The sequence below is a fragment of the Vanessa tameamea genome, chromosome 5 (genome assembly GCF_037043105.1).
Source record: "Vanessa tameamea isolate UH-Manoa-2023 chromosome 5, ilVanTame1 primary haplotype, whole genome shotgun sequence".
Taxonomy (NCBI): Eukaryota; Metazoa; Arthropoda; class Insecta; order Lepidoptera; family Nymphalidae; genus Vanessa; species Vanessa tameamea.
In genome coordinates, this window is record NC_087313.1 from 7,759,233 (window position 1) to 7,776,790 (window position 17,558).

The window sequence follows — 17,558 nt, forward strand, 5'->3', positions numbered from 1 at the left end:
AGTTAGCATGCACCGCGTCGCAGCGCGAGCTTGCTCTTCACGTTAAGATAAGGTTTTCAGGCGCAATTCTTCTGTAACGACGCTTAAAACTATTCAGATTACTAATAATGCTTTATACTAACACGGTAAGTAGGAGCTTCAGCGATTAATAAGTGTATAATTTTTACCAAGTTTCCCACGGCTATAAATCATGAAATAGACATGTGAGTGGTATTGATACGGATTTACAATGAAATACTATGAACTTCAAAATAATTATGTGGGCGTTCGCACCCTAACGTGGCATAGAAACAAACAACATCTCGCGCCACTTTGTGGGAATCCCGCATGGTGTGTATGTCAGGAGCTTGCGGAACGTCGGTGCCCGCAGCTCGCGCCGCTCCGCAGCGAGGGAGATGCGACTCAACGCGGTGCATCGCTTCGGGGGTGTGGCTCCCGAGCGACGCCATTGGCTCTCTCTCCTCGCTACACTATCGTCCTATGCGCCCGCCTCGTCCGATCTAATATCTCACTTCTGTTCATCTACTATAAAATAAAATAGCACTTCGCCTCGTACGCTTGTCGAGTTCGGTCACATCACTCATTGGCTCATATTCTTCTTCGAACGTCGTATTATGGTAATATAAATTGACCAACCGTGGAGCAAATTTGGTTAGTTCGTTAAAGTTGATTAAAGCCATTTAACCGGGACGGACACGACGAACCGAACGGCGCGAGCGTCAATCCCGCGGACTAGACTAAATGAGCTTCAATTGTTTAATATCGGAATCGATAATTCGATCTTGAGTCGGGCTCGTGGAGCCCGAGGTCCGAGCGGCAGGCAGGCGGCCGCGACGGAGCCGAGCGAGGTTGGTGCGGAGGTAGCGGGTGCGCAGCCGCCCGCCACCGACGGCTACATGTACGTGTGCGGAGACAGCGCCGGCGGTGCCGGACCGCGCTACGAGTGCGCCTTCGAGGGCGGCGGAGGCATGGAGCAGCCCACCTTCGAGGAGCATATGTTCAGCGAGTTTGGCAAGGATCGGCAAGTGCAGGTGGTAGTGGGCGCAGGCGGTGAGCTGCAGTACCGGGATGACCTACCCGTGTTTGCCGGTAGTGAACAGAAGCGTAAAGAAGAACCATTACTTTTGCAAGCGGTAGAAGCAGCCCCGACTTCGCACACTCAGCATCCACCACCGCCACCCCCTCCAACAACTACATCTAAGAAAAGTGACAAAAAGAAAAGCGATAACAATGGAATCAAGAAAAAGAAAACAAGGTATGTCGTAAGATTTATATTATTTTTATAATTTATGCTTTAATGCCCATCTAAATGATTATTACTCAAAACATGTAAGTCAATAAATTTCGATAATGTCTACGAATCTTTTGCTACAAAGACGTAGACATCTGGTGCTACGGTACCTTGAATATTTGTATACATAACGTTTTACAAAGAGGAAAATAATGAGGAATATTTTTTAAAATAAAGAAATTGCAAGGACTACGCCGTTCACAGATATCATAACGCGAGTTTCTTTAAAAAAATTCTTAAATAAACCTACCGCGCTTATTGTTGAATATTTATATTGATGTAGTTTTATTTCTCTCCATTAATATTACAATATATTAATAATTTATTATATGATAACAAGTCGGGCACTTAGTGAAGGATATTTGAAATCATACATAGATTATGTTTGAAAGACGCACCTGTCGTGGTCATCCTCTGACTGGTAGCACCGCGCACTTGTTATGCATGATTTTTCTTTAGGTAACGACCAAAATTGATGTTTGCGGCAAAATTTTGGAAATTTTTATAAACTTGGTTCCACATAGTCAACAAATTAATCAATCGACGTTAAAACGTCAAGCATAATATAAACATTAAAATCGCTTTAAGATATGTAAAAATAATAGCTTTTAGGATTATAATAAAAATAAAATATTAAATTTAATAAAAAATAATGGATATGAATTTTTCTTTATCTTAAATGAATAATGCCAAATTGACACCATTAAACAAGAATACAATTGACGGTATGTAAACAACAATGAATGATTACATTTTAAACGTACTTGGCGGTACGGTATTAAAGTAAAGTACGGTACAAAAGTACTACAGTATTTTTGTGTTCCGGTTTGAGTGAGCCAGTGTAACTACAGGCAAAAGGATATGTTCCTTGTGCCTGTAGTTACACAGGCTACACACATCTTAATTCCTAAGGTTGGTGGCGATGTACGGAATGGTTAATATTTCTATTTCTTACTATTGCCTATGGACGGTGGTGACCACTTACCATCAGGTGGGGCCCATTTGCTCGCCCGCCTACCTATAAAAAAATAAAAAGACTTATGTAACGTATTTTACTATACATGCATATAATATTTTTAATTTTTTTATTATATTTTTACAGACTTAAAACGTTTCAGACTTAAAACATATAATAAAGAAATTAAAAAATCAATACATTAAAACTCTATATTATTGTAATTAATATAACTATACTTAAAACAGTTTATAGATCAAATTAGCTACTCATACATTTATAATAGACAAACGGTAAAATACCCTACGTGCATAAATATAAATTGCAACACGCAAAATATAAACCTTAATTTATGTAAACAAACATAAATATTGGCATTTGTACTACGTATTTAAGTTATAAATTAAACATAATAAAAAGTATAAAACTTATAAAACATCACCCTCTCCCCATTGCATAACTAATACGATGATTTTAAATACGCGATATAGACGACAGATGGTTTCGCATTCCATTACTATATTTGTCCATTATAACCATCAGTATATGAGTATACCTAATTTAGATTTTAAAATAAAATCGTATTTGAATGGAGAAATATATTAAAATACTGTTCGCGACTTACTGAACGTTCTTTCCGTTGCAAGTTATTTAAAAAATCTGTGTTTTTTTTTTCTAACAGCCCTCAGACGATGTAACAAAACATTTTCGCGCCTTTAATACCCATAACGATAATTACCCGTATCACTCCAGGGAGCGAATATGTCTAATCTTATATCTGGATGATGTGATACGAAGAGAGATCTTAATTTTTGTTATGCCGATAAGATTTCCTTTATTAGGGTGTTAGCTTAACCCTCCACTAAAGTGTTGACTGGTAAAAAATAAAAAATATAAAAGTTTCACACTTTACAAGTATTTAAAATAATATTTATTAATAACATTCCGCCAGTACTACACTACAAGTGCCGTCAATTGGGAAGCAATTAGAGGTGCTCACGCGCAACAGGGGTGAATTTAGTTTCACGCTCAATCAATTTCCGCGCGTGCGCCCGCAGCCATATTGCACGCGTCAGATGGTAGATGCGCCGCGGGATGATAAGAATTTTATTTATTTTTGAATATGTAATTGTATACGCTACATAATTGTCTCCGTTAATAAATTAATATGTGCTTCTGTTTTGTTTCCAGAACAACGTTCACTGCTTATCAATTGGAGGAACTTGAACGAGCTTTCGAACGCGCACCTTATCCAGACGTTTTTGCTAGAGAGGAATTAGCTCTGAAATTGAATTTATCTGAATCACGTGTCCAGGTAAATTTTCCTTTAATGTTGTTTATAAATACTAAAAGGGTAACTCTATATATGTATATAGATACCTACTACATAAAACAGTCAATAATATATTTTTTATGAATTATGTTAAAGTTATAACGTACATATTATTTTTTAAATAGGTATGGTTTCAAAATAGAAGAGCAAAATGGCGTAAGCGTGAGCCTCCACGGAAGACAGGTTACATTGGTTCCAGTTCTCCGAGTTCTACAACATTAGGCGGCGGTTTTTCAAGTATCGGAGGCAACTTACCCGCTTTTCCTCAAAACGGTCTACCAGCGCCAGCAGATTCGTGGTCCTACCAACATTCATATGAACTATCTTCACATCACTTGCTATCTTCAGGGAGTAGTGGATATCCTGGATTTAACACTCAGCCAGCTGCTTACTCATACACTACAGTTCTTAATGGACACGATGGACAGATGTTCGCTCCAAGACATTCATACGAGTATGGCGAGGGTAGTCCGCCTCCTCTTGGCGTAAGAGATTATCCTATGATTGCTGCACATTCACCGCAAATGGAAACACATGGTCATGAAGATAAGTTAGACTATCGCACTCATGATCACGAGGATAAGTACTCGTCGTGTGCATTACAAGAGGAGCCGCCTCGATACGCCGCACCGCCAGAAGATTACGACAAATGCGGTATGGTCCCGCACGAGAAACACTACGAGATGGACCGCCATTCAGAACTCTCACAGCCAGTGGTTGTCAAAATGGAACCAAGTCCGAGTCAGCCGTATACGTCGCTGCCCCCTTTTTTGAATTGAAATACTCTTTTTCGAAATTATCATAGCGCGTAGATCAATTTCGAAAAGGAGTATTATATAAAAGGGACGATATTTTTATTTTATTTTAATAAAAGCTTAGAATAGAGATGCATAAATTTAGAATGCACAAAAGTAGATTTAATTTTGACGGTGTCATTATTAAAATGTACACCTTACGCGTTATTTAAAATTATCACTTAGTTTTATTCAAGAAAAATCTTAAATTTAGATGTGTTGTTTAGTAAGTGAGAGGATGATAAACGAAATGTAATAAACAATAGATTTTATTTTAATGGTATTTATTAGAGTTGTATTTGTACATAAACAAATAGTTATGTTAGTCTGTTTAAACTGCCAATTTGATACAAATGAAACGTACATAATACCTATTCGTTTGAAAATTGGTATTTAACCAGAGTGCATTCCTTGTGCCTTATTGTTTATAGTTTTTATTAATTCAATTAAGGCGATAAATTAAATAAAAGTATATCTACGGGTTCGACCCAGCTTACAAAATATATAGAGATTTAAATTATAAGATAACTTAGTTGCTTTTAGTGTTAAAATGCTTATATTTTGATACTAAAACCATTTTCTTAGCATTTAATAGTTTTTTTATATAAATATAGTAGGTATGTTTTTTTATTAATTTTAAGATTTTGTTACGTAGCTATAAGATAATAGGTTAGTAATAGTTAATATTATATATCATAAAGACCTTTGTCCGGCTCGAAGGACTAAAATATAGTTAAGTATATTGACGTGAATGATGTGCCAAATAATACATATATTAACAGTAATAATATTATTTAGATAGCTATAAAGAATAATATGTGGAATTATTCACGTTTAGAGTATTGATTAATGTCAATAGTTGAAATAATTCATTACTGCATTTATTTTTTTCATATGAAAAAGAACCAAAGAGATGTATGAGGTATCTAATAATTCAGAGAAAAAAATTTTCACGCTCTCAGGGTATTTATTGCTACAGCGGTCTTTATTAAAAAAAAATAGTTAAGTAAACCCATGAATATTTGATAATTAAAATCTTAAAGCAATATTTTAGTGTAGGCAGAATAAGTTGACGAGTAATAATAATACAATGTGCTTATTGACCTCTTTTATTTTCTTTCGAAACCTTAACACGTTTTTTTTTCAATATTCCTTATTGATAAATAATTAACGATTGTTCTTTCATATACATTCAAGACGATTTTGACTCTACAACTCTCAAGAGAATATTGTGGACGTAACTACTAGTTCATTGGTTCTATTTTGCCTCTGAGAGAATTTTTAAATCCCTCGAAAGGATATTTTTCTTTAATGCTTGGTTACAAAAAGTTAAAGTTCACAGTAAATACAGCAACAACACACAGCCACATAAAATAAAGTATTTTTTGATGACTTATTGTCTGGTATTCTCCTCATTTTACTTATTAACTTGATAATGGGTTATTGGTAATATTTGTTATGTCAACATGCGTTGGCGAAAATAATTACTATAATTAATTGTTCCCAACGAAAATTCATAGAATATTCTATTTTTCCAGTAGATGTCCAGACGCTTTATAAACACACAAAGCACTAACTTTTGTGTCAAATTATGACATATGTACAGGGCTAGACAAAGACAATTCGACCAATTTTGTCGACATACATATTTCGCCTAAATCGTCTGTCAATCGCTTAAAATACGCCATTTTCGACGTCATTTTCCAATGATCAGTAGTAATTGGTCACGTGATAAATTGAATACATATATCGTTGCAACAAATTAAGGTCTTCTCTAGAAATAAAAAAATCAATCATTATGGAATTTTGTCTAACTCCGCTTTACATACAACGTAACAGAATCAGACCATTTTTGTGAGAGTGTAATTAATTAAAACAACAATATTTCAACAGAGATAAATAATTTATTGTTACAACTTAAAGTTTTGTATATTTATAACATTCCATTTAATTCGTTGAGTTTTGTTTCAGTTTCTGATTTAACATGTGTGTGTTGATTTTGCTACCATCCAATTTATTCCAAATACCATCACCACTAAAGTGATATTTCTTTTCAATTTCATACAAAACTAGACTTAGTATCTGGTTGTCCGTTAATATGTGCCAGTTCAAATTATTGTAACTTGCGTCTACTTCAACTTTGCTTGTACCTTTTATAGAAGCGTCGCCATCGCGAATTTTCATTAAAAAATCTATATATTGCTCGACTTCGTAACTGTAAATAGCATAAACATAATTAAAAGTATTTCTTATGCTTGTGCAAGACCATCTAGGTAGGTACCGGTACCACCTACTCATCATGTCATATTCAACCGCTAAACAGCAATGTTTTGTATTGTTGTGTTCCGGTTTGAACCAGTGTAACTACAGGCACAAGGGACGTAATATCGTAGTTCCCAAGATAGGTGGCGCATTGGTAATATGAGGAATGATTAATTATATTTCCTACAGTACTAATGTCTATGGGCAATGGTAACTAGTTACTAGGTGGCTCATTTGCCAGTCTGTCTACCTATATGACATAAAAAACACATAGTACATATTTATTAAATAATATTTCTAAATCAAAAGTAACAGCCTGTAAATTTTCTACAGCTTGACAAAGATATCTTCCTAAGCAGAAGGTTTGGAGCTTATTCCACGACGTCACTCCAATGCTGATTAGACAGACATACACACGCGGCGGAGTCTTTCTCAATACATGCAGGTTTTACTGTTGGATTATTAACACAAATTCCTTATAAAAACGAAGACTATTGACGAGGCAGACATCCAGGCATTTCTAATATTAGTATTAGTAAGGGCGAAAGAAATCTTTTTATGAATAAAATCGAAGCTCATGCTTTGGTTTAAGTAAAAAAATCTATGTCTGAAAATATCAATAGATATATTAATGTTTAATAAGCATTCGATGGGAGCGTTTTCATAAACATGAATCTAAATCTTTCTTTGCAGCCTGTGTAGAGAGAAATATTTGATATTTTTTTTGGAAGTCAAGACCACTCTACTGACGCAATTACACTGTGAGCATATGATCTAATAGAGCTTATTTTTTAAATATTTCCACAACTAATTACTACATCTCAATTTCACTCAACAGCTTATATTAAAACTTTAATAATTTATTTTCAAAGTTCCGATAAAAACATCACCGACATTTAAAACGCCAATTTCTTGCGAATCCATAATGAGTACCATAGATTATTCAAGATCTCGACCAATGATATCGCGTCAATTCAATATCAAAATTGTTTATTTATCTTTACTCCTACTGCGGCTGCAATAGGCTGTATTGCTATTACTCTAACGATTAAGCATGGGCGATATCCGATTTTTGTGACATCGGTCTTTGTTTAACTTTACGTTGTACGGTTTGTGAGAAAGAGATGAAACGAACGTGATATCGGAATCGGTTTCACATTCGTTTCTCACAGAAGAGTAACCGTAAATTCATTTCATGTGTTTAATGTTATCGTACTTTGAATGCATTGGCGTACCAGTAAAATATTCATAGTTTTTTTAGATGTGTTGAAAACGGTTACCCGCCATCATCAAATCGATAACATCTGATATTTCGTCGACATTCGATTGTAGATGTACTTAGATATATCGAACACATGCCTACGAATATGTACAAATATGACTTACACGGGATACAGGAGTATTTGACAGTTTTCGAATATGACGTCATCCGCGAATCCCTTCTTCAGCATTTGTATGTTCTCGCCAACTACGTTCAAAGCGGTGTGAAGCCAATATTTGTGACGTTTCAATTTATTTAGCACCGACTTATTAGTGATTCCTGCCACGCGTAGGGACGAACTTATCAATACCGCAACGTCTCGACTGCAGACCTTGTTGCCAAAACTGTTTATGTACCTAAAATTTATATTGTGATAATTATAAACTGCTTTCATATATTATATTAAAACAGGTATCTGTTTAATGTAAAAGTTGACAATAAGTAGGGATGGAATTTGATTTTTTGGTAATATAAGGCAGCGAAGGGATAAATAGGTACCACCCTATATACTCACACATGACGTATATGAATAATTAAATGAAAAATATGTAAATAACTGAATATTTTACTATTAGGTAAAAATCAATTAGTAAAAAATTGTAAATTTATCTATGTTCGAATCTCATATATATATCTATATTTATATATTTCGTACTAAAGGTCGCTCTTCTTTTTGCTAAAAAATCTTCGTAAGCTGTAGTATTTAGATTGCTTTTTTCACTCCAATAATGTTTATTGTGGTAGTTAGTAATACCATCTTGATCAAATTTGAATTTGTCGGTCCAGAGGATTTTTTTAAAAAAAGATGCATCTTCTAAATCCTCATTAAGCGTGAATCTACAGAAAGCAACTCTTCTTTCAGCATCCTCTTCGTAAATAACGTGCACAGGATTAAGGATAAGACAGGATTAAAATGATAATACAAAATATCTTAATTGTAACTTAGCTACTGAACTGTTTATGAATCTAAATCTAATTTTAAATTTGTATTAAGTAAGTAAGTTCGTTTTTTTACATTGGTTATTATTTTAAATTGATTGATTTGTGGGAATTTTAAAGAGCAACCTTTAGTACGAATTCGGTCATGTTCGAATACGAATTTCCACCAGCGTCCATTCTGATCATTTTATTTCGGTTGCTTTGAAATAAATTCCTAGTTTTTATACATTTTCGGAAAGCTAATTAAACGATTATATTTTTAAAATAATCTGCAGAACAAGTTTCATAATGATCTTTTTTGTTTTTCAGGCATATTTGAGGGAAAAACATAAAAAATATATTGAAATAACATTGTTTTCCGTCTCGCATTTTTAAATTTGGACCGATAATTATTGTTTAAATATTGAAAAATATCCAGTGTTTAATCGTTTTTATAAATCAGAAGAAGGAAGTAGATTTTAATCGAAACTTTTTTTTTAATACATTTTTCAAGCTGCAATTTAGACTTGTTTTGAAAAAATCTAAAAAACGTGTTTAATTCAAATCAAAAATGGTTCATTTTTGCATCATGCATATGGGGATTAAAATTATCGTAAATAGTCACCCCTATCACCTCCTAACGGGAATACGTCGAATTACCAATAACCCTGTATATAAGATAGACTCAAGAATTTAACAGTGACATTTGTAAACTTACGTATTGAACACTTTAGTGGAGGAAACAAGGTGATTGAGGCTGTAGCATTGTTTCTTAGCTGCTTGGATTTTTGCTAGGCGATTCATCATCTTCCGTTCATGTACAACCATGTAAAGTACCTGGAACAGTAAAGAGCTTAAATAAAGTTATTACTCAAGATCTGTGTTTATCAAACTTCTTAAATACCAAGCAAGCAAAAAAAATCTGGTGGCAAAGGCAAAATATTTTTTTTAACACCGCATATTCATTATCTTACTGTGAAACTTTTACCTACACTGATAATGGACAAGATACGGCCGTATAAGTTCTATCTTCTGGATCAGACGGTAACGCCTTTTGAATTTAACTGTACATAGTAAAAACAGGTGTTCAAGATAAATGTTATAAAATAACACCTTCAAACACTTGTCTTTTTCTTACTCACAAACGCGCGAGTATCGCGACCCATAGTTTGAAAACCACTGCTCTAGATTTCCATTTATTTGGAAATTATTTAATTAAATTTACGGTAGAATTGAGAATTTTGTTAACTATAGATAAGTAAATCATGTTTTATTTACAATAAAATTATATTTAAATTAAAAAAGTACCGAAAAATGGTGTTTTATATTTCATATGAAGAAATTAAAAAGGGGAACAAGAGATGTCCATGGATAGCCTAGATTAAAGATGGATAACTAACTGGACACCATTAATTAAAGAAAATAAATAATAAAAGAGACTGTTTTGGAGGAGGTATTTTATCTCATTTGACTGTTATACAAATACTAGGAGTGATATAAATATTTTCTCATGGCCACATTTTTTATTTTCATACATAAATTATTAAAATAAAATAATTATAAAATAGAACTCACTCTTGGATTTGATGATAACACTTGATACTCCTTCAGCTTTACAAGGTGCTCCAACCGCTCTTGAACCGTGTTAGGCCGCATGCAATACACTTTAAGACAGAGTCTTTGTGCTTCATTTGAAATGTTGAAATCCTAGAAAAAAGAAACAATATTAAATAAATATTCAATCCTACTTACAATTACTAGAAATATATTAAGATTTCATGATATTTATTGTTATGATATTCATTTAATATTAGTTGTTTAATGTATCAACTCCAAAAAGAGGTCACTTAGAGAGCATTTGCCAAACATACCCAAGTTTGTAGCTTATTCAAGAATTGGTAAAGGAAGATTTACATGGAGCAAAATATCATATGACTAGGTGGTAGAGCATTGTGCAAGTCAGTCTGGGTAGATACCACCACTCATCACATATTCTAACAACATACATAAGTTCCCATGGTTTGTTGGCTCCAGCACATGCATGTTGCTTAAGAATTCTTAAATACAACATAAAAATAAAAACATACCTCCAATATATTTTTTATTTTTAAAATTGCTTGATAATGGTTTTTCAATATAGCAGGTTCCACTTTTATCGCTTCTCTTATATCTAAACCACCGATTGAGTTAACATGCTCCAAGATAAGTTTTGTATTCGCTGGATCAGATGATATGATAAACCCATTTCTCCTTATGGTATCAATGTTAAATTTAATGTTGTTCTGTGCTATATTTACTGCTTCTTTGATATCAGACATTGGTCTGTGTTTTAAAGGTAAATAGTTTTTACAGTACTTTTGAAATTCCTCATGAGTTATGCTAAATTTATTTTGCAAGTATTGTTCCAATATGCTCATTCGTATTGTCACTAAAAATATATGAATACATTCAATCAAATATTTTTACTTATGTCTTTAGAGCATTAAAATGATTCTGTTAATATTTACTTACAAATATTGGTACTGGAATCTGGAAAATTCATCAATTTTATTCCATCTCTCGGCCAATCATTAAAGCTATTGTGTAACAACTGTTCTAGATTAAGTTCTTCTTTTAGCAAACCTTCTTTTTTTAACTGTGATATTGTTCGTGATTTCACCAATGTGTGGTATCTAAAAATTAAAATGGTAATATACAAATTATCATAAATAATAAAATATAGAGATAAATGTAAATGTATTATATATGTTGTGTTCACCTTATTATATGTTTAGGGAGTATAACAGTGAAGTTACATTCTCTTAAAATCTCTCCATAATTGTCTAATAATAAATGGTTCATGCAAAATACATGTGGATCAAAGCATGCATCTTCAGCAGTTATACTAAATTTCTTTAATATCTGTAGAGTATATTTTATCTGCTCATCAGATAGGTTAAAAATTTTTGGATTCTTTTTCTGTAGTTCAAGAAGAAAGTTTTCAGATACTGATTGACCTGCAACGGAATTTGAATATTCAGTACGTTATCTACTTTTTAATATTATTATACGCAAATAATGTTTACCAGAAACTTCTTTATAGAGATTTATAAATGGTGCATCATGGTAAAATCTACGACATTTGGAAAATATTGATATGTTTGGTGAAGCACATACATATATTGTTTTTTTAAAAGTTTGTGCTATTATTTTATAATACATTGTATTTTCATTATGTTACATTTCAATAAAATCTCCCCAAGCTCTTCATAACGTTTGTTTATTTACAAATTATAAATGACAAACCGAAGTCCGAATGTCAATAAAAACGTCAGGTGTCACTTTATTCAATTCTTATTTCAATGCCGACTAGTAAGAGATTATTTCGCTAATGTCACGAAGGATAGAGAAAAAAAAGTAGAATAAAATATGATACTCGATTAGACTATTCACAACATAATTTTATTACATTTATCATATTTATATAAGAATGAACTAAATTGACAAAACACAAATGTCAAGCAACATTCAATATTTATAAGACGAGGGATTTTAGGAGGGAGAACGTCGTAAATGGGATGAATTAATTTAGGACAAAGGAATAGAATATGGGTTGCGGAACCTTCGTCTAGGCTACATTCACACAGCGAGTGATCACAAACTCTTGTCTCAGCTAGTTGAGTAGGTGTGCATGAATGTCCGAAGCATACCCGGCAAATAGTGGCAGTGAACGCCTCCAGCATATGCTCTGCGGTATGGTATCCAACAGGCTGCATCAATGCAGCCGATTGGTGAGAGTTTCGATTGTTGTTCAATTTTGACGAAAAGTTTATTGAAATTAGACAGTAGCATCAGAGAAACCTTTAATACTGTTTAATAGTTATGGGGATATCCGACTGTTTGGGTCGCAAAAGTGGAATAATTTGTTTAATCTGATACAGTAGTAGTAATAAGTGTAATACTGACAATAAAGAATATGAGGATAGCCGACTTGGTGGTAGGGCTTTGTGCAAGCCCGCCTGGGTAGGAACCACCCACTCATCAGATATTTCTCCGCCAAACAGCAGTACTTAGTATTGTTGTGTTCTGGTTTGAGTGAGCCAGTGTAATTACAGCCACAAGTTATGTAATACAATGTATGGTTAATATTTCTTGCAGCGCCATTGTCTATGGGCGTTGGTGACCACTTACCATCAGGTGATTCATTTGCTAGTCTACCTACGGATACCATAAGAAATGATGGAAAAGCGAGCACATAAAATCTGTCTCCTTATTTGCTGATGAGGGTCAACACACTTAACCTGAAGAGCAGTAGTAGTGGTTAGTAGGGGTTGATTTAATCGGACCCAAGATTATCCGTAGACACTTAACTTATCTGAAGCTGATTTATTAATAGATTTATTAAACTATTTGGATTTTAATAAAATAATTAGACGTGAAAATTTGGTTTAACTAGTCTTATTACATATCATATCATTGATTAAACTTAATTCTGACGAGGGTTAATTAATTCTGAGTTGAAATAAGATGACAAGGCTGTATGTAACTATATCTTTGCATTTTCAATAGAAAATTAAAGAGCACAGAGTACATAACCAAGTTGATTATTGGAAATTGAAATGCCAAACCAAGTTTTAATAAAAAAAACACATAATTTGTTTTGATATTGTTAATAATACACTAATTGAAAAAATGCTTTTATTTTTAGTTGAAGGTGTTTAAAAAAGTATGAAAGTATTTAGTAAATTTTGAATCGAGCTTATAATTTTAATTTTATTTTAACACAATGTAAGTATGATCCCTTAACTGTATATTTATTGCTTAGTTTTAAATTGTATTTGTTAAAATATACTAGCATATATATAGTATATTTTAAATGTTTGATTATCTTTTTTTTAATTCGTAGATGGGTTGGATCGCTGTTGTTAATCAGTTCAAGCAGACTTGGCTCACTACACTTCTCAGTCTAGTTTTATTCTCTGGTGTTACCTATTTTTTAGTTTGGTCTGAGGTATGAATTAGTTGAACTAAAAAAAAAGCAATTGTAACATATTGTTTTATTACAAATATTAATCAGAGTCTTGTCTTATTATTTATCACATCAGCACTTTCATAGAACACTTTTATTTCGTGTCGTGATTAAAAATCTTATAATTTCAGTATCAAACTATTCAAAGTAATCTGATGCTCGATGAGGTGATATTTGCAGCTGAAAGTATTGATGTTCATACTAAAGATGAAGCTGAGCGTTATGAAGGTCGAGTAGTACATATTGTAGGACCTCTAAGAGTACTGGAACCTATATCAGAACCTGATTATAACATTCACGTACAGGCTGTGAAGTTGAGGAAGAGAGTTCAAATGTACCAGTGGATTGAAGAAACAATGTGAGAAACTAATCCAGATACTAATTTCAGCCAATATTAACAGCCAAAGCTAAATTGTGTGTACAAGTTTAAAATGTTATCTCAATTCACTAAAGAATACATTTTGACTAACATTCAAAAAATTACTGGTAACCTATTATATAGTCAACTATAATGGAATATTTAAGAGTAATATAATCAACTTTTTCAAACAACAGGGAAACAGATAATTTCTTAAGTGAGCCAGCAGAAGAAACTCAAAAGACTTATTGGTATCATAAAGATTGGAGAGATTATGTGGTGGACTCTGCATTGTTTTACATTAGACCTGGTCATCATAATCCAACTTCTATGCCAATGTTTAGTGAAACACACATTGCTGAATATGTTAAAATTGGATGGATGAATCTGGGTAAGGAGCCAAAAAATACAATAATTGATTTATTACTGCAATCATCATTTTTACCAGGAACTTATTTGTCAGGAACTCTAGTTATAAAAGTTATAATAAGTACATGTTTTATTAATATTAAAATTTTAACTAACTACTGAACTATTTTAGGCTTAGATGTAAAGCGTAAAGTAAATGATTACTATGAAATATGGTCCGATTCTAGACCTGATCGAAGTGACATCAAACTGCATTCTGGATTCTACTATCACGGGAACAGTGCCCTGGAGCATGAAATAGGTGATCTACGAATTCATTTCTCTTATGCGGGACGAGAGGATGACATTGTAAGTCTTCAATATTGCCCCCTTTTCTTGTCAAAATATATATTTGTTTCTTTATACAATGTATCCTCTTATCCATTATAGTTTTTTGTTAACTTTTTATACTTACTAGTTCAGTTATGATTTAAAATATTATAAATTGGTTCAAATTCTGTTGGACACTGTTGTGTTTTTATTCAGTAGTATTTTGAGAAAAGACATGCTATCCTTTTTAAAACCACCCGTACGAAAGAGCAGTATTTTTTATTTTCGCTAAAGTTAAGCTTAGAAATTGGGTGAAATAGAATTATAACTCAAAAAATTTAAATATGTGTAATAAATTTACAGTACACAGCAGTTGGTTTGGTTGAGAGAGGTGTTCTTCAACCGTACAGTCCGAAGAATTTTCCAACTGCAGACCCATTGTCCCTCATGAGGAAAGGCTCGTATAGCTTGAAACATTTGTATGATCTAGAGAAACATCATGCAAACACCCACACTTGGAAATACAGACTACTCGGTTTAATACAAGTTTTTGCATCAGCAATGACATTACATCCAGAATGGCTAACACTTTGTAAGTTAAATGAATAAGTTATATGTATAGAAAGTAACTAGATTATTAATTAATAATATCTTTACATACTGATATTATAAAAAGATAAAATACATATTTTATTTTACTATGTCAAACACAATGGGATCCTTGGACTGAAGTTTTCTCTTAAGATTCATATTTAATTCAAAGACAGCATAGTAATATTAGTAGCTCCTTAGAAATGACTATACAAAATATGACCCATAGTACTAGTTACTAGTATTAATAAATGAGTTAATATTAGTAACTAGTACTATTGGTATATCATTCAGCACATTCATTTGAAGGGTGAGTGAGACAGTGTAACTAGAGGCACAAGAGACATTTACATAACATTTTATATCCCATGGTTATTGGAGAATTGGTGATTCTTACAGTGTCAAAAACATCAAGTTGCCAGACTACCTATATTATAAAAAGAATCATAGTATTTTTGTGTTCTCACTCAAAAATTATCTTTTAAATATGATTATGTGATTTTAATTAAAGTATTTTGTTATAGTCATGCAATGCAAGTGGATTTCAAACAGTTTAAGACGCTGCACAAGACTTTGGATTAATTTAGTTCTATCTTTTTCATATACACTGCTAATAATATCAATACCATGGTAAGTTCTGGTAAATTGTCTATTAATATATAATTAATTATACAATAGAGACATAATGTTATTGGTACAGTATTTAATCAAAAGAAATCAAAATACAATTTGTGTAAATACTGTCTCTCTGGCTACTTTTATTTATAACCTATTTATAGTAACAATTATATAATTTTGATACTACATATTTCTTTATTGGGTTTTTATTAAACAACATTTGTTGTAAGTTTGTACTGTTTTAAGAGTATATTTAATAACTAATAACATTTTTTCCTATAAATATATAAACATTGTTATTATATAACAAAAAAAAAAAAATATTTTGAACTTTAAATATACATGTCATTGTTATTTTATACACAGAACCATATCATATATACGGTTATGGCAATTTATAAAACTGTATAATAAAGATTTCAAGTACAATCTGTGCCAATATTACTGACTTATTAATTACAATTATAATTGATTCTTGTGCATAGCGGTGAAAGTTATAACAAAATATTAACTAAATATACAATTCTCACAATTAAGTTGACAGTATCGCAGCATTGTTTAGCATATTCTAGATAGACAGTTGGTATTATCTATATTAATATTATATATTAATAAAGTATACATTTTATTAACATATATTTAATTTTTTCACAGGTTTCTACATAAACCGTCGTTCGGAGCTATTGTGCTCGGTGTGGCTTTACTGCCCATACTTCACTATTCGAATTTGCTTACACGTGACCAGCCTGGTTCTGTAAGATATTCAAGATGGGAAGATCGTTAACATGAGAACTAAACAATTAAATTATTTTGAACTCTTCAAGTGAGCTATGATTGATTTGTAAATACAACTTTAAGATCTGCCAACATCAATATCATAAAATTAAAATGAAGATATTCCTACTATGTTGTGGGTTAATTTTTCCGCATACTTTAATTGCATTATTACTTACATATGAAATATATCATAAATATTAAAGAAGGGTAATTTAGGTAAATTTAGTGTCAAGAGTATACAAGTATTAGTCTAATAGATATTGTATATGGCGATATGGCGTTATATTACCATATTTAAGAACTTTTTATCTTTTTGCATTTTAATAAAAATATGTAATCGTTCCGTGGACGGGTTTTGTTTGATTTAATTAATAGATATTTGTATAAACTATCGTTGGCTGAACTCTAGAAGTAACTCTTTGGCTGATCGGATTTATGTGCCTGTGATATTCCAATAAATATTTTATGTCAATTGACATTCGAATCAATTATAGATATACACATTCGCATCAGATTAAAAAAGAATCGATCGAAATTAATTTCGATTATTTTCTTTTAAATATTGATATCATTATCATGTAATTAAAAAAAGTTATTATATATGAATATAGATTATTAATTATAATTAACAGTCATATCAAAGACAATAATTTAGCACATAAACCACACCTATGCAGAATACTTCACATTGTCTTTTGAAATTGAGCAAATGAT

The 17,558-nt window shown here is 32.2% G+C and overlaps 3 protein-coding genes across 4 annotated transcripts; 2 read left to right on the forward strand and 1 right to left on the reverse strand.

The window, feature by feature from the left end:
* Positions 1-413: 413 nt before the first annotated feature.
* On the forward strand, positions 414-5,476 carry LOC113392699 (homeobox protein OTX1 B-like). Its single transcript, XM_026629241.2, has 3 exons — positions 414-1,255; positions 3,438-3,561; positions 3,705-5,476. The coding sequence occupies exons 1-3, from the start codon at positions 897-899 to the stop codon at positions 4,356-4,358; spliced, it is 1,137 nt and encodes a 378-aa protein (XP_026485026.1). The 5' UTR covers positions 414-896; the 3' UTR covers positions 4,359-5,476.
* Positions 5,477-6,255: 779 nt separating this feature from the next.
* LOC113392534 (transcription termination factor 5, mitochondrial-like) lies at positions 6,256-12,098 on the reverse strand. Its single transcript, XM_026629021.2, has 8 exons — positions 11,880-12,098; positions 11,573-11,810; positions 11,326-11,486; positions 10,902-11,242; positions 10,390-10,521; positions 9,533-9,651; positions 8,022-8,252; positions 6,256-6,588 (listed from the first exon to the last, which is right to left on the reverse strand). The coding sequence occupies exons 1-8, from the start codon at positions 12,013-12,015 to the stop codon at positions 6,321-6,323; spliced, it is 1,626 nt and encodes a 541-aa protein (XP_026484806.2). The 5' UTR covers positions 12,016-12,098; the 3' UTR covers positions 6,256-6,320.
* Positions 12,099-13,566: 1,468 nt separating this feature from the next.
* Positions 13,567-17,442, forward strand: LOC113392527 (transmembrane protein 43 homolog). Of its 2 annotated transcripts, XM_026629014.2 has the most exons (8): positions 13,567-13,585; positions 13,700-13,804; positions 13,954-14,180; positions 14,378-14,571; positions 14,722-14,897; positions 15,222-15,450; positions 15,974-16,079; positions 16,722-17,442. In XM_026629014.2, the coding sequence occupies exons 2-8, from the start codon at positions 13,700-13,702 to the stop codon at positions 16,849-16,851; spliced, it is 1,167 nt and encodes a 388-aa protein (XP_026484799.2). In that variant the 5' UTR covers positions 13,567-13,585; the 3' UTR covers positions 16,852-17,442. The 2 variants fall into 2 exon arrangements, with proteins under 2 accessions (XP_026484799.2, XP_064077039.1); XM_064220969.1 differs by lacking the exon at positions 13,567-13,585 and having other exon boundaries at positions 13,678-13,804.
* Positions 17,443-17,558: the final 116 nt, after the last annotated feature.